Genomic DNA, 24,516 nt, shown 5'->3' on the forward strand with positions numbered 1-24,516 from the left:
AACAAACCAGATATATTCCCTTGGTCTGTTTTGTCTAGTGCTTCGGTTTCAGTGTTGGAACTTTTGTTTTTGTTGTTGTTGTTTGTTTATTTGTTTTTTATTGAGTGATAGTCAGTTTACAATGTTGTGTCAATTTCCAGTGTAGAGCACAATTTTTCAGTTATACATTAACATATATATTCATTGTCACATTCTTTTTCACTGTGAGCTACCACAAGATCTTGTATATATTTCCCTGTGCTGTACAGTATAATCTTGTTTATCTATTCTTCATATACCTGTTAGTATCTACAAATTTCGAAATCCCAGTCTGTCCCTTCCCACCCCCCTCCCCTCTGGCAACAAGTTTGTATTCTATGTCTATGAGTCTGTTTCTGTTTTATATTTATGTTCATTTGTCTTTTTCTTTGCTTTGCTTTTTTTTTTTTTTTAGATTCCACATATGAGCGATCTCACATGGTATTTTTCTTTCTCTTTCTGGCTTACTTCACTTAGAATGACATTCTCCAGGGCCATCCATCTTGCTGCAAATGGTGTTATATTGTAGCATTCCATTGTATAAATATACCACATCTTTATCCAGTCTTTTGTCGATGGACATTTTGGCTGTCTTGGCTATTGTAAATAGTGCTCCTATGAACATTGGGGTGCAGGTGTCTTTTTGAAGTAGGGTTCCTTCTAGATATATGTCCAGGAGTGGGATTTCTGGGTCATATGGTAAGTCTGTTCCTCGTCTTTTGAGGAATTTCCATACTGTTTTCCACAGTGGCTGCACCAAACTGCATTCCCACCAGCAGTGTAGGAGGGTTCCCTGTTCTCCACAGCCTTTCCAGCATTTGTCATTTGTGGATTTTTGAATGATGACCATTCTGACTGGTGTGAGGTGATACCTCATTGTAGTTTTGATTTGCATTTCTCTGATAATTAGTGATACTGAGCATTTTTTTCATGTGCTCATTGATCATTCGTATGTCTTCATTGGAGAATTGCTTGTTTAGGTCTTTTGCCCATTTTTGGATTGGGTTGTTTGTTTTTTTCTTAAGTTGTATGAGGTGCTTATATATTCTGGAGATCAAGCCTTTGTCAGTTTCATCTTTTGCAAAAATTTTCTCCCATTCCATAGGTTGTCGTTTTGTTTTGCTTATGGTTTCCTTTGCTGTGCAAAAGCTTGTAAGTTTCATTAGGTCCCATTTGTTTATTCTTGCTTTTATTTCTGTTGCTTGAGTAGACTGCCTTAGGAGAACATTGCTGAGATGTATGTGAGATAATGTTTTGCCTATATTTTCTTCTAGGAGGTTTATTGTATTTTGTCTTATGTTTAAGTCTTTGATCCATTTAGAATTTATTTTTGTGTATGGTGTAAGGATGTGTTCTAGCTTCATTGCTTTACATGCTGCTGTCCAGTTTTCAGTGTTGGAACTTTTGATTCCTTCTACTTCTTAAATCCTGTTACTCCAGTCAGGTTCTGTAATTAACATACTAACATACTGACCTGTTGTTTGTTTTCTTAGATCCAAAACCAGATACCTGGTGCTGTATTTCCATTTGTGTTTTATCCCATTAAGCCTCCCAAGTCGGTCACCATGGATTCAGGTTGGTTTGTATTTTTAAATTGCCATAAAAACAGTTGTATTAGCTATTTGGTTTATTTTACTATAAAAATATGAAGTGAAACCATTCTCAAGTTTAGTTTCTGTAGGATCACTGGAAAATGAAACAGCTTGAATGAAGACCAGGAAGTACTCAACTAACTTCAGTGAGACTCTGAATACTGAAGAAAGATTAATGAGAAATATTTATTAAAATGTTTAGAGATACTAATTTTTAAAAGAGTACAAATTTGTGAACCCTTAATTTATAATCCACTAGGACCTCTGAATAAATCATGAGGAAGTTCAAATTCAGAGTGTTTTCTAACCACAGAAACTATCCTGTAATGCACAGATGAGAATAACTGACAAATCCTTTCTTCCAGCTTCTTCTCCTTCACTTTTCTTCCTTCTTTGCTGTCCCTCTTCTCTTCACTTTCCCTTCCCTTCCCACCGCCTTACTTACCTCTCTTCTTGCTTTCTACTCCCACCTGCATACCACCAGCTCTAAACTGTCTAAACTGGTTATTCAAAATCTGCTTGGAAGCGTTTTGACCAGTGTATATGCCCAGTCCCCTCTACCTAGAAGTCCAGGACAAGACCCTGAAATCTGTGTTTTCACAGAGTTTTCTTGATGATTCTAATGAATACTTTCAGTTTAAAATTAGTAATTTAAAGAATCAGTTATCCTTAGAGTGAATACAGAATATTTAAATTTTAAAATCTAAAATTAAGATTGTGATAGATCTTAATCAATATCAGTAATTTTAATTATTGATACTCATGATTTAGTAAATAATTTAGTTGTCCATTGGGATGTGTACTAAACTGCAAGAAAATGCTTATCTTTTGTGTATATCATCATGAGATTAATCATATTTATTAACCTTCACAGCACCAAAGCCCTTTACAGATGTCAGTATTGTCATGAGATCTGCAGGGCATTCCCAGATATCACGTATTAAGTAAGTGTCTTAATACATTTCCTGTGTGTTCATTTAATGTTTTGATTTAAACATGTGAGTTAATTGTACTCTGAAATAAATAAATTTTAGATGAGTCAAAGATTTAAGTATGAAATATTAAATTATAAAGGTCATACGAAAAATCAGTTATTTTATAATCTTGGAGTATCAGGCTTCAATGAAATACATCTAACAGTCATTTCTAAAATTGTGTGTGTTTTATTATTTTCTTTTTTATTTGTTTTGTCTCTTAAGTTGTCTATAATTACTGCATATTGTTTTAGAAACAAGAAAGAAAATATTTTCAAATTCAGTCACCACTCAGTTCAAGAAATAGAACATTGACAGAAACATCAGTCTTTGTATCACTCTTCTGTTTCTTCTTTCCTCCACCCTATCACCAAGATAAATACCATCTTTATTCTTTTAAAAGTATTATTGTATTGTTTATCTGTACCTAAACATTATGCTTCTTTCTTTTTCAAAATTTTTTCCAATTAAAATTTTTTTTCAAACTGTAAATATATTCCTGGGACTTTTTTCATTCAAATTTTTGTTAAAATTTATTCATTTTGTTGTAGCTAGAGTTTACTTATCACTAGTGTATAATTTCTGTTGTGTGACTATATACCACAATTTACTTATTGATTTCCTCTTCGTAGGCATTTCTTTGAGTTTGTTGATATTATGAGCAGTGTTGCCATCACATTATTTTATTTATTCATCTAAAGGTTGTTTCAATGTTCTAATTTTTATCTAATACTTTTTTCCTATATAATTTTGTTAATGCAGTTAATCGATGATTTTTAAATGTTTTTCACGTTGTAATATAGGTATTTCAAAGTGTTGATCCAAGAAATGGATCTCAGATTAGATCTTGGCTTTGTCTATGCTGTAGCAGAACTTATGACAGAGGCTGAAGTGACTGAAAAAACAGAGGTAAGACTTATAATAATAGTATTGATGGGAAAGATTAGGGAAAGAGGAGGACTAAAAAAAGTGATAACATTATACATTCTTAAAGGTATTAAAATGGTTTTGTTTCCATTGTAAAACACAATTTAAAAAATTTTATAATGCTGCTGTGGTTGTACATTGGAAGAAGTCACGTTTTCAGATTATAGAAGTTGGAAGCAAGACAAATAACCTTTTTAAGCAAATAAGAGGAAAGGTTTTAGGCCAGTAGTAGGTGGAAGAGGATAATTAGTCATGTTCACATCACTGTTTTTTCCTATTTTATTTTCCTGGGTTACTTTTGTTTTGATTAATAATTTAGAAATTTGGATATGACCGGGATATTTGATGAGAAAAGGGCTAAGACAAATAAAATGTGGTATATTCTGTGTGACTGATGGAAAGACTGTAACATCACAATTACGGGGTAGATAGGTTCTCTTTTTCAGCTACCCTCATAGAAAGAATTCAGTTTGTATGTGACAGATACAACTTTCCTAACGGTAGAGATGTTAGTTTCCCTTCTGAGGCAGTAGCTTCCCAATCATGAGCAATGTTGAATCTGGATATTATGGAGGAGTATTCTGCAGCATGTGAACTATTGGCTTAAATACTTAAGGAGACAAATCCCCTAAGCTTTTAATATTTTATGTTCTTTTATAGGTTGAGCTTTTTCATAAAGATATAGAAGCTTTCCAAGAAGAATATAAAATAGTTTCATTAGTAGATTCATCACAAGTCAGTCTATATGAGTATTTTCACATATCTCCTATCAAGGTAGGGGAAAAATAAGTCATTTTTATTATCCTTGATAATCTAGGTAATAGCAAATTGACTTGATGTGTTTGGGGGGTATGGCATTTAAATTATATTCTTTAATAGTATATAAATTCTATAATTTCACTATTACAAATATAAGTAAATAAAGAAATTATCCTTTTAAATAATTATTATTTACTCTTATAATAATTTTTTATCACATGGAAATAACAATGGAACCATATACAATGCATTTATGTTTATATCTTGACCTAACATTATGTTACCTTGTTTTCTGTTAAGGTATTTAGTGACAGTTTTCAAACTTTTGTGTATGATATACATGTAAGTTTTAAATTAACTTATAAAGTACCCCTGATTTAAAAATTAAGGATTGAATGGAACTAAAAGTTCTTAACATAAAATTTCTAAGTTACTTACATAATACTTGAAGAAAATTGTTGTAAATTTATGTATTTATATATACATACACACACACACACACACGGGCGCACAAAAGTGCTTTTTAACGGGCTTTACCACACTAACTTAATTCTAATAGTTGAAACATTCATTTTTGGAGATATTTGAGTTATTTCCAACAACTTCAATTTCTAGATTGTTAATGTTATTAAAATGTATAAAGATTAATATTTTCCTAGGTTTACCAAAAGAATTGGATTGATCTAAATATCATATATTACATTGTTGAATTTAAAAAATTTAAAGGGCTGTTTAGATTTTAAATTTCCTTAACTTTCCACTTACTAATTTTGGTTTAACCCAGATAACTTTGAAATCTTATTAAGTGTAGTGAATTTGAGATGAGGTTGAATTTTAAGAGTTAAAATTGTCATTATGAAGAAAGTGCTTTAAATATTGATCTCTCTATCTCTTTAGTTGCATTTAAGTGTTTCGCTGAGTTCGGGTGGAGAAGAAGCTAAAGATTCAGAACAACATGGAGGACAGATGGCAGTTCATTCTATAAATCTTTTGCTGAAGAGTATTGGTGCCACTCTTACAGATGTACAAGATGTAGTTTTTAAGTATGTTTAATATTCAAATCTATAAATTGATGACAAGTCCACTTTATATTTACATTAAAATTTTATAAGTGAAAAAGTATGTAAAGTATATTGCAGATCATAGGCTAAATATGGTTTTTACTGTTAAGTGGAATATAATTTATAACTTGTCTTCTAACCCTCAACTGTTAGATAACAGAGTAATTCTTAAATTATTTAAATATTTCAATAATTATTAAATAATTACTGAAAAAAAAAACAACTCTTAAAGAAGGACAGAAAGGAAGGCGTTTTTGGCCTCGGGAAAGATTCCTAAGAAGCTGTATACACCCAAAGGTGTGGTGTGTGGCACTTAATAGATGTTGTTTTAAGGCCTGTGGGATCAAGACTCTTCAAAGCATATGTGACTAGAACTAAATGAATGCCATGACAGGGAAAGTGAAAGGATCAGCTGAATTGTTACAGTCAAGAACTCACACTTTAACATGAGTCATAGTGGAAGCTGTTAGAGTGTCTGACCAAAGACACTTAGAGATCTGAGTGGAGACTTTTAGATGAGAATGACCTTTGCAGATAGCACCTAGAACTATTAAGAACAGTAGTAAGAATGAGTGAATCCAATAAGAGGTAACTGTAAACCCAGATAAAGTTAGGTTAACAGTCAAATTTTAAAACATAGGTTTGAAGACATCAGAAATAGGATGAGTTTTCTAATCTTGCTGCTGTCCTATCCTTAGCATAGAACTTCCCAAACAGTTGACCGGGTATACACTGTGAATAGGTGATAAGTAAACTGCTGATGATTCGTCAGCTGTCAGCTGATCAGGCGGGACCTGCAGCAACTGAACCCTGTCCATTCTTGAGCAGCCTCTTTCTTTGATCTCAGTGTGTCACACATTCTCTCGGTGGGCCATGATAAGACAGAATTGAGAATATAGTTCATGTCCTTGAGTGGGATCCAAAGGATCTCTAAATCCCCTAAATTATGTGAAAATGTGTGTATATTGATGGCTTTTCTGAAGATAAGATCCATAGCTTTTATCAGATTGATTCTTAGAGGGTTCTTTGAACAGAATATGCAGAGATGTACATGAGTGGATTTTCTGACTGGCATAGGGAAAGATGTACCAAAAGGAAGGACTTGGAGAAAAATTCTAAAGAAAATAAAATCAGTCATTAATATTAAAAACATTATCTCCTTCTCTCCACCCCTACCCTGTACACACACCCACCCATATATATTTATACCTTTATACGGCTTTTTTTCAGGCTTGCATTTTTTGAACTCAACTATCAGTTCCATACGACATCTGAACTACAGTCTGAAGTAATAAGACACTATTCAAAGCAGGTTTGTCTGAGATTTTACGAAGGGACTGAGCGATATAAAATAGGGAAATAATATGTGTCTAGACATGTATAATGTAGATTTGACAAGGAAGTGAATGGCCATTTTCAAAAGTTTAAAACATGTCTTTTTCCTCAGTATTATAGAAAACAGTCCAACCACCATTTCAATTTTTTGTGTTCCTATTTTTTAGCCTTTGACAGAAGTCTTTCCTGGATCAGTGTGGATTAGACATAACTCTTTAAATGATAATTAGCTAAGTAATTCACCACTCTTACTTAAAAAGTAGGTCAAGGGAAACTGTTTATTAGTAAGTAACTGATGAACAGAAAATATTATTAATTTTTGACTCAATGTTTAAGTTGTTGAGTCAGCTACATACATTATTTTAGTGGATTTTTGTCTACCTCTGAAAGACTCCTGTATTTTATGCTATAACTTACAGAGCAATGAGATAGGTGTTGTATGGTGGACAGCTCACTGAACATGACTTTGAGTTTGAATCCCAGTTTTGCCATTTATCTATTATGTCATTCTGGGCATCATTTGGCCTGTGTGTTTCTCCAGTCTATAAAGTGGTGGCAGTAGTAACTGTCACACACTGTTGTGAAAGTGAAAGCATTTTGAATACTCTTAGAACTTTATATAAATAGGTTATATTATTTCTAATACTGTAACACCAAATTACTTTTTAAAAACTAACACTAGTGATGAATAAGTTGATATGGTTTAGATTGAAATTGGGTGGTTGAGGGTGTTGGCCTGAAAAAAACTTGTGTCTACTGAGTATAAGGGGTAAAATATGAACTTTGATTATCTGATCTGACTAATGTTTGCATTTCATTTTTAGGCCATTAAGCAGATGTATGTACTCATTCTTGGACTTGATGTTTTGGGAAATCCCTTTGGCTTGATTAGAGAATTTTCTGAAGGTGTAGAGGCATTTTTTTATGAACCTTACCAGGTAAAATAGTTAATCTTGTATTGTGCAATATATCACACAATACTTTTGAATAAATAATGCATCCCAATTATTAAATTGAGTTTGTAGATGTAAATCGATTTTGGGAAACACAGCAAAAGAACATAAGACTTTTCTAAGAAATACTGAATTTTAAGTGTTCTGATGGAATATTAAAGGTGGATAAACTTTACACTATAGTAGGAGGAAGATACCTGTGGACACACAGTCTTGCTTTACACAGTAGTGTGGGACAGTAAAAATAACTATGCACGCTGATATGCAAAGCAATCTTAATATCAGTGACAAAAATGATTGTTCTGTGTCCCTTAAAATTTCTGTCAAGGTCTTCTGCCCATTTTTGGATTGGGTTGTTTGGGGGTTTTTTTGTTGTTGATACTAAATTGCATGAGCTGTTTATACATTCTGGAAGTTAAACCTTTGTCAGTCACATCATTTGCAAATATTTTCTCCCATTCCATAGGTTGTGTCATTTTGTGTTGCTTATGGATTCCTTTGCTGTGCAAAAGCTTTTAGTTAGGTTCCATTTGTTTATTTCTGCTTTTATTTCCATTGCCTGGGTGTAGACTGCCCTAGGAGAACATTGCTAAGATTCAAATACTAACTACTATATATAAAATAGATAAAAAATGAATTTATTCCATATAGCACAGAGAACTGTATTCAATATCTTGTAGTAACCTATGATGAAAAAGAATATGAAAACAAATATATGTATGTGTATGTATGACTGAAACATTATGCTGTACACCAGAAATTGACTATGCTTCAATTAAAAAAAAATTCTGTCAAAACATTCAAAATGTTCTTGCTTTCACTTTTAAACATAGAAAGTAATGAAAAGTAAAGTAAAACTAATATTTTGTACAATATAATCTAAAACAAATATTAAGAATTAAAATATTTTTCTTTTTTAAAAATTATGAAGAGTAGTTTATGGTTAACTTCTCATCATATAGCTTGTAATCCAAGTAGGCACCTTTTGTACACTTTGGTGACTAGTCCATATTCCTAAGTTTGGATCAGCTTCTAACATTTTATTCTTCGTACTTTCAGTGTCATGAAATATCTTAGGATTCTGTTAATGTGAAGTTTTCTGTTGATGCCACTTTCTCTGGGAGATCTTTTCTTTTTGTCACTACTACTTTCCCCATATATATCAGTAAGTTTACCTTTGAAAATATAAATATAACTTTGCTATTATTTTTTGACTCTTCAGGGAGCCATCCAGGGTCCTGAAGAGTTTGTGGAGGGAATGGCACTAGGACTGAAAGCACTAGTTGGTGGAGCTGTTGGTAAGAAACAGAATGCCTACCAGGTGTGATTATGCTAGAAAGTAATGATATGTTTGATTTCACTAAAGATAGTTTAATTTCTGCTAGGTGGATTAGCTGGTGCTGCCTCCAAAATCACCAGTGCTATGGCTAAAGGGGTAGCAGCTATGACTATGGATGAAGACTACCAACAGAAGAGAAGAGAAGCCATGAACAAGCAACCAGCTGGTCTTAGAGAAGGCATCACTCGTGGAGGAAAAGGCTTAGTGTCTGTAAGAAATTTCCCAGGGTTGTGAACAATTAGGGAATACCTTTTAAAGCCGCATTCTATGATTAAGGAAATAGACATAAAACTTTCATTTACTCAAAGATTTGGGGGCTGGAGGATCAGTGGGTTGTGACATACAAAAATATGTCAGTAGCCTCCAAAAATACTGTGTTTAAATTAAATACTTAGTAAATATGTTCGTTCTTATGGTATCTAGAAAGCAAAGCTCTGTATTTCTTTTGTAAGCAGTACTTGGTTCTTCAAGGCATCATGTGAAAGTATTGTAAATTTTCAATTGTGCTTTTCCTCTAGGGTTTTGTAAGTGGCATAACAGGAATTGTTACAAAACCAATCAAAGGCAAGTATAATAATTCCTTTGGGTGATACATATTACCAAGCCTTTCATAAATTAATTCTATTTTCATTCTTAATCCAATTGTCTAAAACTTTGTCTCTTTTCTTTCCAGGAGCTCAGAAAGAAGGAGCAGCTGGTTTCTTTAAAGGTGTTGGGAAAGGTATAGTTGGAGCAGTGACAAGGCCAACTGGAGGCATCATAGACATGGCTAGCAGTACATTTCAGGGAATAAAAAGGTAAATTCTCTTTGATATAAAATGTGGGGAAAATGCTTAAGCCAAGAGAAATGTAATAATTCTGTTTAGCTCTAGGCATTTAATTATGAACCCTGCTGTGTGGCAAGTTGCATTTGATCTTCCTAATTCCTTTGATACTTTTTAAGTTGTTGCCATTGCAACATCATTTCAGCTTCATACAGTTCTACTTTATTCATCATTCATTCCTAGCAGCCTTGGTAGGAAAGGTTTGGTAAATTAAGCAGGCTTTTCATTTCATTCAAGCTTTGATTGAAATATATTACAATAATGAAATGCTGTATGTCAGTTATAAAATTAGCAAATATAATATTCTGTCTCCTTTTTTGAGGAATAATGACATTTTATATTCCTAGTTCAAACTCAACTTTTGTTCACCCCTTCCTTTATGGTCTTATTTTGCTATGAAATTATTACTTCATTTCCCTCTCTTTCTCTTGTGCAAATAATTTTAAAACATGTTTTCTCTTTCTCCAAATTAAAGTTAGCTTAAGACTAAAACTTAATAGTTTCATTATTGTTACCTCTATCCTAGAAGTTTGTAACACATAAAACAATTGATTAAATTCATATTAATGAAACCTAACTTACAAAGTTGGTGAGTGGATATCTCCCTGATCTGTTTCCTTTGTATTTTCTCTTTCTTCCTGCTCTATAGGAATAAGCATTGTCCTTAAATGAGCTGTTCCTTTTAAGTCAGTATTTCATACTATTACCATAATGGGATGTTTCCAGTTTTGTTATTTAGAGTTAAGATTAGGAGGGGAAAAAAGGTTTCAGTTTCTTCTACCTGTAACTTTAGTTTCACAAATATACTTACTGAGTTGCTGTCATCAGAGAAGCTCGAAAGTCAGTGAAACATAAGGAATTCAAAATGTATAGAGAGCTATACAGGCATTTGCCCAGAGATGCTAGAATAACCTTCCATTTTTCTAACGCCTTATAATCTGTATCCAACTACATTACCTTTAAATTTAAGGGAAAAATAAAACAATTTTAGAAAAAATAAGACTAAGTACTATAGAAGGATGGACTTGTGAAGGACACTGAAACCAGAAAGGAAAAATATGTTACAGTAATCAAGTGTAAGAATATAAATTGGTGGATAAATCTAATTGAACTATATAAAAACCACACTGGAACCAAAATAGTAAAAAGAAGATGCAATCTGACAAGGGAATAATTGGCATTAAGCATGTGACCTCATATTATTTCTGGAGAGGAAATGCTATATATTATATACATAAATTACACGCTCTCTGATGGGATAAATAAGACAATTACCTAGTGATAAAAAGAACAGTTAACCAAGAAGATAACAGTTTTTAACTTGTTCTTAGCTCGCAATAGGCTCAATCTTTATAAAGCAAAAATTGACAAAATTAAAAGAACTTTCCAAATCTTCAGTAATGGCGAAAGAATCTAACATTTCTCTCAATAATTGATAGATCAAGAAGATAAAACTAAGAATATAAATGATTTGAACACAGTTAACAACCTTGATTCTACTACACATATAAATATTTGCTGGCTCAGCACATTTTAGAGAGCATCTGCTATATCTAGACACTATTTTAATCACTCAGGGAACCAGAAGTTAACACATTTGGCCAAGTTCCTGTCTTCATACAGCTTACATTCAACTAGGAGGATAATAGGTGACAATAAGTGAACTGATAAATATATGATACACTAAGTGGTGAAAAATGCTATGAAGAAAAATAAAGCAGGGTAAAAGAGATAGAGAAATCCAAAGTGGTAGGGAGGAAGGTTGCTACTTTATGTGTAGGATATTCACAGAAGCTTCACTGTAAGGTTATATTTGATTAGACCTGCATAGGCTGGATATTGTAAGGAAGGAGTCATGTTCTGTGTGTGTTTTGAAGGTAATAGCAACAGGATTAGTTGGTAAATTGAATTTGAGATATGAAAGAAAGAGAATCATCATGGATAATTGTTAAGTTTTTGTCTGAACCACTGGAAGGATGGGGTTGTCATTTCTTTTAGGGAAAGAGAGAGCTAGAAGTTTTGTTTGGTTGATAGTCTCTTTACTGTTGAAATGTAAGACCTCTTTATATATTCTGGGAACTTAACCCTGTTTCTTCTATTTGTGTATTGTCTTTTAGCTTTCTTGCTACTGTCTTTCTATAAAGTCTAAATTATTATCTTCTTTGGTTGTTCGTATTTTTGGTATTATATCTAAGAAAGTCTTACCTAGTCCAAGGTCATGAAGATTTAAACCTGTATTTTCTTCTAACAGAGTTATAGTTTTAGCTCCTAAGTTCAGGTCTTTGATCCATTTTGATTAATATTTGTATATGGTGATAGATCCAGCCAAAATTTATTCTTTTGCATGTGCATGTCTGGTTGTTCAGCACCATTTGTTGAAAGGACTATATTTTCCCAACTGAATTGTCTTTGGTACTCTTTCCTAAAATCAATTGATGTAAATTTGAGTTTATTTCTTTCCAGTTCTATTGCATTGATCTGTATGTCTATTCTTATGTCAGTAACACAGTTTTTTTTCTTCTTTATCTTTGACTTTTTTTTAAATGGAAGTATAGTCAGTTATAATGTGTCAATTTCTGGTGTAGAGCACAGTGTCCCAGTCGTGTGTGTGTGTATGTGTATGTATGTATATATGTGTATATATATATGTTTTCATATTCTTTTACATTAAAGGTTATAAGATATTGAGTGTAGTTCCCCGTGCTATACAGAAGAAAACTTTTAATCTATTTCTATATATAGTGGCTAACATTTGCAAATCTCAAACTCCCAAGTTTATCCCTTCCCACTCCCTTTCCCCCAGTAACCATAAGATTGTTTGCTGTGTCTACAAATCTGTTTCTGTTTTGTAGATGAGTTCATTAGTGTCCTCTTTTTTTCTTTTTTTAGATTCCACATATAAGTGATATCATATGGTATTTTTCTTTCTCTTTCTCTGGCTTACTTCACTTAGAGTGACATTGTGAAGTTCCATCCATGTTTCTGCAAATGGCATTATTTTATTCTTTTTTATGTCTGAGTAGAATTCCAGTGCATAAATATGCCACAACTTCTTTATCCAGTCATCTGTCAGTGGACTTTTAGGTTGCTTTCATGTCTTGGCTATTGTAAATAGTGCTGCTATGAACATTGGGGTGCATGTGTCTTTTTGAATTAGATATCCCATGCTCTTGGATTGCAAGAATCAGTGTTGTTAAAATGGCCATACTGCCGAAGGCAATCTACAGATTTAATGTGATCCCTATCAAATTACTCAGGACATTGTTCACAGAACTAGAACAAATAATCCTAAAATTTATATGGAATTACAAAAGACCCAGAATTGCCAAAGCATTACTGAAGAAAAAGAACGAAGCTGGAGGACTAACCCTCTCAGACTTCAGACAATACTACAGAGCTACAGTAATCAAACTGCATGTTATTGGCATTAAAAGAGACCTATGGATCAATGGAACAGAATAGAGAGCCCAGAAATAAGCCCGCAGACTGTGGTCAATTAATCTTTGACAAAGGAGGCAAGAATACACATAAAGACAGTCTCTTTAGCAAGTGTTGTTGGGAAAACTGGACGACAGCATGTAATTCAATGAAGTTAGAACATTCCTTCACAGCATACACAAAAATAAACTCAAAATGGCTTAAAGACTTAAATATAAGACAATAAACCTCTTAGAAGAAAACATAGGTAAAACATTCTCTGACATAAATCTTAGCAAATGTTCTCCTAGGACAGTCTACCCAGGCAATAGAAATAAAAGCAAAAATAAACAAATGGGCCCTAATTAAACTTAAAAGCTTTTGAACAGTGAAGGAAACCGTAAGCAAAACAAAGTGACAACCTACGGAATGGGAGAAAATTTTTGCAAGTGATGCGACTAACAGAGGCTTAATTTTCAGAATATATAAATAGCTCATACAACTTAATAATAAAGAAACCAAACAACCCAGTCCAGAAGTGGGCAGAAGACCTAAACAAGCAATTCTCCAGTGAAAACATACAGGTGACCAATTCACACATAAAAAGATGTTCAGTATCACTAGTTATCAGAGAAATGCAAATCAAAACTACAATGAGGTATCACCTCACACAAATCAGAATGGCCATCATTAAAAAGTTCACAAACAATAAATACTGGAGAGGATGTGGAGAAAAGGGAACCCTCCTACACTGTTGGTGGGAATGTAGTTTGGTGAAGCCATTATGGAAAACAGTATGGAGATTCCTTAAAAAACTGTAAATAGATTTACCATATGATCCAGCAGTCCCACTCCTGGCCTATATCCAGAGAGAATTCTTAATTCAAAAACATAACACACTGTTTTGATTAATGTAGCTTTATAGTAAGTTTGGAAATCAGGAAATTTGAGTCCTCTGGCTTCTTGTTCTTTTTGAAGATTTTTTTTTAGGTATTTTCTTAGTCACTTGAATTTCCTTGTGAATTTAGGATTGTCAATTTATTCAAAAAAGTCAGCTGGGATTTTGATAGGGATTGTATTGAATATGTAGATCAATTTAGAGATTATTGCCATCTTAACAATATTAAGTCTCCCAATCTATGAAAATGAGCGTCTTTCTATTTGTTTAGGTCTTTAATTTCTCTCAATAATGATTTGTAGTTTTCAGTGTGCATATCTTCTTTTTATAAATTTCTAAGTATATGTATTTGCCAAATGCTTTAAGTTGATATTGTGTGTTTTTTTTCTTTGTTTTATTAGTATGGTGTACTACATTAATTGATTTTCATGTGCTGAAACAACTTTACGTGTTTGGGATGAATCCCACTTGATTATAATGTATTATGCATTTTATATGCTAATGGATTTAGTTTGCTAGGATTTTATTAGGATTTTTGCATATATATTAACCGGAACATAGATCTGTTGTTTCCTTTTGACATCTTTGGTTTTGTTATCAGAGTAATACTGTCCTCATAGAATGATTTAGGAAATGTTTCCTCCTCCTTATTTCTTTGAAAGAGTGTGTAGAGGATTGATGTTAATGTTTTTTAAACATTTAGTAAAATTCACCAGTGAGGCCAACTGGATTTGACTTTTATTTCTGGTAAGTTTGATTACTAATTCAGTCTCTTTATTTGATATATAAAATAAATTCAAATTGGATTGTCCAGCTTGACTTTATTCAGTTTAAGTCTTCTCTCTTTTTTTTCTTTGTCAGTCTAACTAGTGATTTGTCATTTTTGTTGACTTTATCAAAGAACCAGTTTTTGGTTTTATTGATTCCTTCCATTGTTTTTATTTTTTCTGTTTCATTTTTCTCTGCTCTAACCTTTATTATTTCACTTCTTATACTGGCTTTGGAATTTGGTTTGCTTTCCTCAGGGTTTCTTGTGGTGTAAAGTTAGAATATTGATTTGGGATCTTCTTTATTAATATTGGGCATTCACAGCTATAAATTTCCCTCTGAGCATTGTTTTCGCTTTGTCCCTTACATTTTTGTATGTTTTTGTTTTCACTTGTCTTAAAATAGTTGCTTTCCTTTGTGATTTTTTTTCTTTTACCTTTAATTTCCACAAGTTTATGGATTTCCCAAATTTCTTTCTCTTAAAGATTTCTAATTTTATTCTGTGTGGTCAGAAATCATACATACTATATATGCTTCGGTACTTATATATTTTTTGAGACATGTTTTGTGCCTAATATATAATCTGTCCTGGAGAATGTTCCACGTGCACTTGAGAAGAATGTCTAGTTTGCTATTGCTGGATTGAGTGTTCTATAGACGTCTTTTAGGTCTAGTTGAATTATAGTGTTGTTTAAGTCTTCTGTTTCCTAGCTGATCTATCTGTTACACATTACTGAAAATTGAGTTTTGAAATATTCAGCTATTACTATTGAATTATATTTTTTACTTTTCAGTTCTGTCATTTTTTGCTATATATGGGGGCTCTGTTGTCAAGTACTTATATATTTATATCTTCTTGATATAGTGACCCCTTTTCTTTGTAAGGTGTCCTTTGTATCTAGTAGGAATTTTTTTGTTTAAAGTATAATTTTTTCTGATTTTAGTATAGCCATTCCAGCTCTCTTGGTTATTATTTACATGGTATATCCTTTTACTTTCATTGTGTTTGACCCTATAGTGAGTTTCTTGTAGACAGCATATGGTTGGATCATATTTTTTATCCATTCTGCCAATTTCTCCTTATAATTAAAGAAGTGATCCATATACATGTGTCTGTACATATGAATACGTTACATGATAATCTCTTAATATTTATTGAATATATGCATATTTGTTGAATGAATGAATGAACAAATAAATAAATCATTTTTATGTAGGTCCATACAATCAAAAATACTAAATAAAAAATTACAATACCAAATTCAGCAATGTGTATATGTGTTTCAAACAATACATATCAAGCCCAAGTAGTAATGTGAGGGTATTTGAACATTAAAACATGTAATGTGACTTATAGCATTAATAGATGGAACAAGATAAACCATACGATCACAGCAATGACCAGGGAAAAATTCCTCCTTTAAAATTCATTGTGCATTCAAGATTTTCAATAACAGTAACAACAACAAAAAAACTGTTAGCAAACTGATAGTAAAAATGAACTTCCTTGGCTTGACAAGCAGCGCCTTTGAAAAAAAAAATTCCTGATATCTGTACTTCATGAAGAACTTTTAGAAGCTTTCCTTTTAAAGTTAGGAATGAGAGAAGGATGCTTGCAGTCCCCTCTTATGTTTAGCATTGTACTGGAGGAAATTATATACTAGGAAATGGGAAAAGAAAAATTTAAAGTCTTAATCAGAATAGAAAAAGCAGTACTCATCAGGTGCTGATTCTCTCATTATTGTCCACAAAGAAAAACTAGGGGAATCTATAAACCAACTTCTTTACAGTTTTACATTTTTCTACAGAACTTACATTATTTATGTCATAAAGACAAATTTTAAAATAAAAAAGTGATGTAACTCTTACTTTATCCAAAAGAAGATCCTTTTTTGTAGTTGCATTTTAAAGTGTAGTTAGGAGTTTTTTAGTGATTTTTAAAGTCAAGTGTGTTTTTTTACTTCTAGAGCTACAGAGAGCTCTGATGAAGTAGAGAGTCTGCGACCCCCTAGGTTCTTTAATGAAGATGGAGTTATCAGACCTTACAGGCTGAGGGATGGCACTGGAAATCAGATGTTACAGGTGGGTAAAGAAATATCTTCTAAATTAAGATTAGTTTAGTCCAGTCAGCTTTTTAAAAAGCAGCTATATAATGCTTTAAGTATATATTAGATTACTTGGGCTTTTATATGTTTTTCTTAATTCCAGTTATAGTTTCTTACATTTATGTAGGTCTTAAATATACATTTATTTACTATAAGATTTTTTTTTCTTTTTTACAGGCATCAAAAAGTTTGATATGAAAACAGTTAATGCATGACTTTGCATGTGAAAGCCAACAGTAGATTTTAGCATTAAAATTTACAAACTACGTACAGCTGTTTCAGTATTTTGAATGCAAAGAAAAGCTTTTTATGTTGGTAACTTTTTGTATAGGATTTTGGGCCAATCCGATCTTTTTTATAGGGTATTCTTAGTTCCATACTGGATTTACTAGATTTGTTGAAAGCCATTGTACCTTGTGTACCCTCACAGTTGATGGTTCTTATTTGCTCAATTAGACCATTTCTATTTAGAGTACTTCTTTCTGTTTGTCAAACCACTGACAGCCTTTATACCGGATATAATCCTCATGCCCAAGTAGGCATGGATAAAGAAAAAAATCATTGTGAATTCTTGGGCTTTGCTTTTCTTTTGAAGATGTTCAAATGTCCATGACCCTCTTACTGTTTTATGCTTGTGTGGTCTGTTTAAAACCCTGTGGAATTGATAAGCAATTCACATGAAAACCAATGTCTTTTAGTACGAAAAATTAGCTTTTGGAGCAGTAGACAATTTGAAGGTAAAATATTTTATCTGTTTAGATAACTTCTACTTTCTAAATTGGACCTTTTGAAATTTGGATTATGCTGTGGGTAACATAAACAATATTAGGATATACCAATTCAGAGTTGTTTCTGTGGTTTAGATGTGGAACACTAAATTAAACCATTTGTTTGAAAACAAACAAGAAGTCATTCTGTTGTAGAGACTTGAAAATATTCATTGTAATAGTAAATTGTGGGAAGAGATGGTTCTTTTATAGCCTTAATATTTTAAATACTGTTTTGTTTAAAGTGAACAGGGTAAAGATTTTAAAATTTAATATTTTATCCACTACATGCAGAGTATATAATTTTTCATTAAATGTACTTCCATAAAATATAACCATTGAGTTAATATGTGATATTTAGTAAAGTAGTTTTACATTGTGTTTTAATGTGTTTAAAATAATTGCATATTGGAATAGAACTGGCGATTTAGTGAGAGGTTGTGTTCTAAAGGGCATGTTGACAAACTCTACAATGACAGTATATCATTCTTTGGAAATGTTTCAGAAGTCGCCTATAGTTAATACAATAGAAGCGTACATTTCTACTCACAATCTGCCTTTTCTTGTTAGAACACAACATGTTATGAACATTTTACTAGACTGAAGTTATCAAATTGCCTTTTGAGAAATTAAAAATACTTCTTGAGAAAGTATTTTATAAACTTAGGAAGTAAGGATGAGTAGTGAGGCAAGTTTAGACATACATCATCATTGTTAAGTAACAGATGATAAAAAAAGCCGTGAGATATAACCAAAAATTTCTCATGGTTGATAACTTGATTTCAGAGACAAGTAAATTTGTTCTACACTTTCATTGTTTTCTGAAGCTTTAAACTTTAGGGTTTATTGACTATTTTTAAACTTGCCTACTGTTTTTAGTAGGCCAATATTAGCATTAATTGCTTTTAGAGATATTTAAGTGAGTAAAAATTCACAATCCTTGTCAGTCATTACTTATTTTTCAGCAACAGCACAAAGCACAGTATTAACTGGAATTCCTATAGGAATTCACCAGATGCCTTAGGATGTTCATGTTTAGCATTACTCTCCTACAGGTGTAAGATGTGGGTTGTTGCTTTAGCGGTAATAGTGCTTTTTTGAATCAAAACTCTATTATTAGCAAACACTTTAAAATATATAAATGCCAGTACTGTGGCAAAGAAATAGATGACCTATAAACAGTATTTAAAATCTCATCTGCCTAGATTTAATCTAAGTGACTTAATAATGTCCTTAGAAAATATTTAGTACTTTCACGTTTGTCCTTTTATTTTCTAATTTTCTAAAAAATGGTGCTCTGTGTTCACTAAGTTATATATGATAATTATATATGAGATACATTCTTTCATGGTGTACCTTTCTATCTAGAAAGTGGTCCAGTATTATAGTGCTTCCAAGTAGTCAATAAAGTTGCCTACTAGAGAAATAGAATAATTCTAATATATTCACAGAATACCTTAGTTTTTTCATCCAGCTACTTTATACATTGAGTGTACCAACCAATGGAGTTTAGTCTTAAGTCTACTATGTTATGATATACTATATCCATAATTATTGCTCCGTTCAGGACTAAAAAATCTTCAAAATTATTGACTCCTTGAAATTTTTCATAATTTTACATGTTTTCCAAGCAATTTGCCATACTTAACTAACCTTTGTGCTTCTTTTTTTCTTTACCATGCTTACAGAAAATTCAGGTCTACAGGGAGTGGATTATGGCTCACAGTAGCAGTAGTGATGATGATAATGATGATCACGATGATTAGTCAGATCTGAAATGTTAAAATTCATATGTTCTTTATCATTTTATTTGGAATGTTTTATTAACATGTTTTGTATGACTGCTACCATAATGCCCATGTGTCCATTTTTAGGGAGTTAAAAGTACTTTTTCTTCTTAAAATGTTTTCCTATACATTTTCAAAAAACCAGAATTGCCTTATTTAAGCACAGAAAAATGTATTTTATGTCAAAAGTAGGGCATACTATATATTATAGCATTTGCTTGTATGTATTTGTAGCTTTGTGTAAGTTTGTCCTTGAGATGTAAAGTTAGGCAATTTTTTTTTGATGTTAACTAGTTTCATTTTAAGTTATCTGCTTATTTGTTAGCAAAATGCTGTTTTTAATGTTCTCTGTCAATTTTCTGGGCTGTAATATAATGTAATTGAGTTTTAAAAAAGGAAAGAAAGAAAAAGAATAGTAATAGCCAGTCAATATTTTACATTTACTTAGCATTTTAGAAGTATTTTTGTCAAATTTCTTTCAATAAGAATAAACATATAACTTGAAGCAATACGAATTTGTTGTTCTATTCCAAAATCATGTAGGTTGAACTATTATTATAAGAAACATTCATAGTTTGTCATAAAGGTTAGATAGTGAAATAATTTATAGTCTCAGAATATAAAAAAGTATTCTTTTATTTGGTTCACTTTTTATTTCATTTTGTTATATATATATTTTTGTGGAACAGTGAACAAAATTGGTTTTACAATCATTATACTTATTAAGTTGCATATCCGTGTGCCTGTATCCTTATTACAAAATGTTATGAATTAATTCAAGACATGAGAAAAATTTTTATAGTAAGCATAGTTATATATATTTCTTCTGGGTAATATTGAAAAACTGTTAACTAGTTTTCTGAAAGAATAAGCAAATCTGTTTCATGTTATGTGTACTGAAGTTTTTTTTAATTTCAACTTAGATAAAACTTTTTTTACTTTTCTAGTATATCAGATGTACTTTAAAAAAAAAACTCTAAAAAATGAATGCCTATTAGTATGATGTTTGGGGGAAAAAAAGTAGTATGATGTTTGATCCCTTGTGACGGCTCTACTTTTGGATCAACAAAGGACATTTACCTTAATTTATGTTAAACATTTTGCTTATAATGAGCTTAGATTGTAGTAGATACTTGCCTTAATTGTTCAGCTTTTGGTTTAATTTATTCAGCCAATGATTTCTGAGTCTCTTCTTAGTCTTAGGTTTATCAGGATTTTATCTCTATAAATCATTATTCACTATTCTTAGAAAATGACTCAGATTTTTAATATTGAGCCAACAAAAAACAAAGCTAAAAAATTCAGCTTTTTTGAAATTTCTCCTTGCCTAGCACATTTAGATTAAGTAGAAATCAAGGTTGTGTGTGCTAGGACTAAGAAAATTTGTGAATGTCAAATCATCTAATTACTGTTTTCATCAAAATATAGTACTTTTATCATTTTGGAATAAGTAAATAAATTAAAGCAGTGACCATTAGAATAGTCACTACTGGTATCAGAGACAGTTTGTATTTGTCCTGCACTGCTGCTCTCTCACCCTTGGTCAAAATCAAACAAAGCCTGCTGCTTCTAGAAGCTAGGATTAACACAGCCTACTCTTATGTTGTGTATACCTGAGGAAAGAAGGGTCTAGATATTTCTTCACTGACTTCTTAGATCCAAATATTGCTAAGCACGAAGCCTTTCTAAAGGAGAAAATGCAAAACTGCTTGTTTGCAAGACATTTACTGAGTTTCCTGTGGTTAGTCTGTGACAATTCTATGGTATAGATTTCATAAAGATCCTTATGAATTTATCTGAAAAAAATTCTGGGTATTTTAGCAGTGACTTACCATTTTAATGAAAAGAAAATTGGAGGTAGAATTACATTTGTTTAAAATCTCTTGAACATTAAAAAGATTTTAAGCAGTATTCTAGTAACTAGAACACTTTGTCCATGTGGTCTTAGGGATTCATAAGTTTTTAGCCCGTGGAAATGACTTGTGTTCTTTAATGGTATAATTGCCCTTGTTCTTTCTGTTTTCCTGACACAGTGAAATAATCTTTTCAGGCTTCTTTGCTGACAGGTATTATTTTTCCAGTTTAAAAAATATACTTATTATGTTGCTTTTATTTGAGAAAAAAGACTGAGGATAGCTCTGTTTTCTTGATGGAGATACAGGACTTCAACAAAAATATCTTCTTGTTCCTCATCAAATATGTAGAAAGTGAGTTCAACTTGGGATTTTAATGAGATGAACAGTTCTTTTATTAGTGGCTCTGTAATTAGAACTTTAAAAATGGGAAATATCCATCTAATAAAGTCTAGTGAGGAAGCAGAGTTCGAAAACTTGACTGTTTAATACCATACCTTTCCATATCCTTTATTTATATTGTGAATTTCTACGTGGTCATTGCTTATGTGTAGAAAAAGGGAAAGAGGGTTCGTTCTTCTTCCCTAAGGGAATAATCATTTATTCTTTGTTTTCCTCTGTGTCTGTTTGACACTTGAATAACATATTGAAGACTGGCAGGAAGGAAAATTTATAGAAATCCTGAAATTGTAAACACCTATCACCATGGATAAATAATCTGCTTGTAGGAGCCTATAAATGAAATTAATTGGTGCTCACATTGGATATACATACAAGAAATGTAAATCCAGAATAATATTGCTAACATTCAATATTCCTTATAGAAAAGGAAGTTGGAATAAATTTCAATTTGCTTATATATTTAAAATCAGGATTTTATAAATTTTACCTATTGAATTGTTCAAAACATGTATCTTTGATGGAATATTGAGTGTTAATTTTAAGGTCATGTTATTAAAATTGACAGATGGAGCCTTTGTAGATCTGTGGCTAGGAGATCAAAGTTCAACATGAAATATGTGTTACTGTCTTTTACGTCCCAAGTCATATACACTAGAGAATGATGACTGCAGTAATAGCTGCTATGGTAGTTTGTCTAATTTATACCCTGTGGTGAAATTTTGCCATATGCCCTCCTAGAGTGATGGGAGGAAGACCAGAAACAACCATCCCAACTTTTATTTTACTTTTCTACTGTACTTTTAAGCCTCAGTTTTTGTTTTATAGGTTTCCTTGCATGTTTATAACTTGCTATAATAGTCCAAAATATTAAAGGTACTGTGGGGTCTAAATAAGATATGCAGACTATTCATTTAGGTCAAATAATAACTATGATGAGTATGTGAAAAGAATGTCAATTTTATTTTTTATTCTACGCCTGTACCTTTGAAACAAATGGAGATCAATTTAAAATGTTTAGATTGTTAATTTAATCTTAATTTTAGTGGATAAATGTTTGAATTCATGAAGTACAGTGAATACAATCCATACTATACAAAACACCACAGAAAGTCCTGCATTAAAGAAGAATGAAGCACATGATTTCAGATAGGTCTGTGTTAGGGAGCTAATGAGAGTGATTTATGATGGTCATATGTAGGAGTGTATGGTTTGGTTTGTTTTAATGTAGTAGACCATTTTCATGTCCATAGTTGTCTCTCAATCAACATGATAAATTTACTTAACAGTTACTGTGTATCAACCAGTATGTATATAGCAATAGTGTACCTCCAAACTTTTGCTTTAAAATAAATGTTTAATAATTTTGTAAAATTATTTTTTCATGTAACCTTCTTCATTGCGTATACATACTCTATGCATTGAAATGATAACAAAGATATTTGCTAAATTTGCAGTATGCCATTTCTCTGGATCTTAGAGATCCTTAATTATTTGGAACATTCAAAATATAGTCATTGTGTTTTTATAAACATAATCAGGGTATTCAGAGGTCTAGTTAAGTATATAACTTTTTGATTGGGAATACTATGTTTTTATACTATAAATTATCTTTTATGAATAATTAAGTACATTATATCTACAAAGATTTTTTTAATGTATTCAATAAAGCTTGGAGTTTCCTTGAATTAAAAAAAAAATTAGAGACTCATCCTCATTGGAAAAAGGTAAATCCCTCTTGTGAATCAGTTAACTAACATTGATTCTCAGTCTACAATTTTAGTATTTTACAGATGTGAAATTTCTCAAAAATTAGATTATTTTCTACATTGTTTAAGTATTATATGCTCAATAAAGAAAAATAGGAATAGAAAAGAAAAAAATTACCATCTCCCCACCATTTATTGTGGCATATTTCATTTTTAAATTTTATTCATGTAGCTATGACTCAAATATACAAATTGTGTTACATATTTTTGTTTTATTGGAAATTTGTATAAATAGAGTTATTAACTTCTAAAGATTAAAAAAGTGGCCCATTTAATTCCCAGTGTGGGAAAGTTGGTCTTTATTTCTGGAATACATTATGGCCAGCAGGACCTATATTTTTATAGCTGATGTAGAAGCTTTTCCTTTTTGATTAAACGTACTTTTTACCTTTTGATTCTACCTTTCTTAGAAAAATTTACTCAACCAAATTTCATCCTCTTAAAATTTATTTGTGTGTGTATATGTTTGTATGATCCTTGTGTTTTTCATTGTGTATGAATATTGACAGCTGGGTTGTCCCATAGGGAGAGTACTTTTTTTTTTTTTTAACTGTTTGATATACTTTAAAATTTAATCTGTGTTGTCTTTGAATCTCTTACATCTCTCACAAAGATATCTTAGTTGCCATTATGTAAGTTGTTGTAGAAGGGAGACTGTTGTTGTTTGTTGTATATTTCTTTTTTTTCAGAAATTACAGATGTTTATAATTAGCTTCAAACACTGCCTTAATAGCAGTTGGAAGATAACTGCCTTCAGCTGACGTGGTCTTTCCCTTTACTTCGGAAGGAGAATTACAACTGATCTGGAAGAAAGGGCTTATCCTAGGCAGTCAGATCACCACAGTAGTGCTGAACACTCTTCCTGGCTTCATCTGAAATTTTGAGTAAGTGGACAAGAACTAGGAGACAAAGCCTTATTGGATTTCACTCTTCATTTTAAACTCTTCCTCTCCAGAAGCATACTTCTGAAT

The 24,516-nt window shown here is 31.8% G+C and overlaps 1 protein-coding gene across 5 annotated transcripts in view; it reads left to right on the forward strand.

Moving 5' to 3' along the window:
- The window catches only part of VPS13A (vacuolar protein sorting 13 homolog A), a 197,336-nt gene that overhangs the window by 155,760 nt on the left and 17,060 nt on the right, over nt 1-24,516 (forward strand). For 2 of the 5 annotated variants that reach the window (XR_010382701.1, XR_010382700.1), the window contains exons 57-69: nt 1,512-1,593; nt 2,485-2,554; nt 3,388-3,493; nt 4,172-4,285; nt 5,168-5,313; nt 6,562-6,643; nt 7,491-7,604; nt 8,842-8,917; nt 9,005-9,168; nt 9,477-9,522; nt 9,632-9,755; nt 16,833-16,947; nt 24,333-24,429. Coding sequence is in view for 3 of the 5 variants with exons in the window: in XM_010978071.3 (XP_010976373.1) it covers nt 1,512-1,593; nt 2,485-2,554; nt 3,388-3,493; nt 4,172-4,285; nt 5,168-5,313; nt 6,562-6,643; nt 7,491-7,604; nt 8,842-8,917; nt 9,005-9,168; nt 9,477-9,522; nt 9,632-9,755; nt 16,833-16,947; nt 19,426-19,503 (1,317 nt within the window). In the remaining 2 variants the exon portion in view is untranslated. The other 3 variants (XM_010978071.3, XM_010978072.3, XM_010978070.3) reach the window with 3 other exon arrangements.

This window comes from Camelus dromedarius, chromosome 10 (assembly GCF_036321535.1).
Source record: "Camelus dromedarius isolate mCamDro1 chromosome 10, mCamDro1.pat, whole genome shotgun sequence".
NCBI classification, from domain to species: Eukaryota; Metazoa; Chordata; class Mammalia; order Artiodactyla; family Camelidae; genus Camelus; species Camelus dromedarius.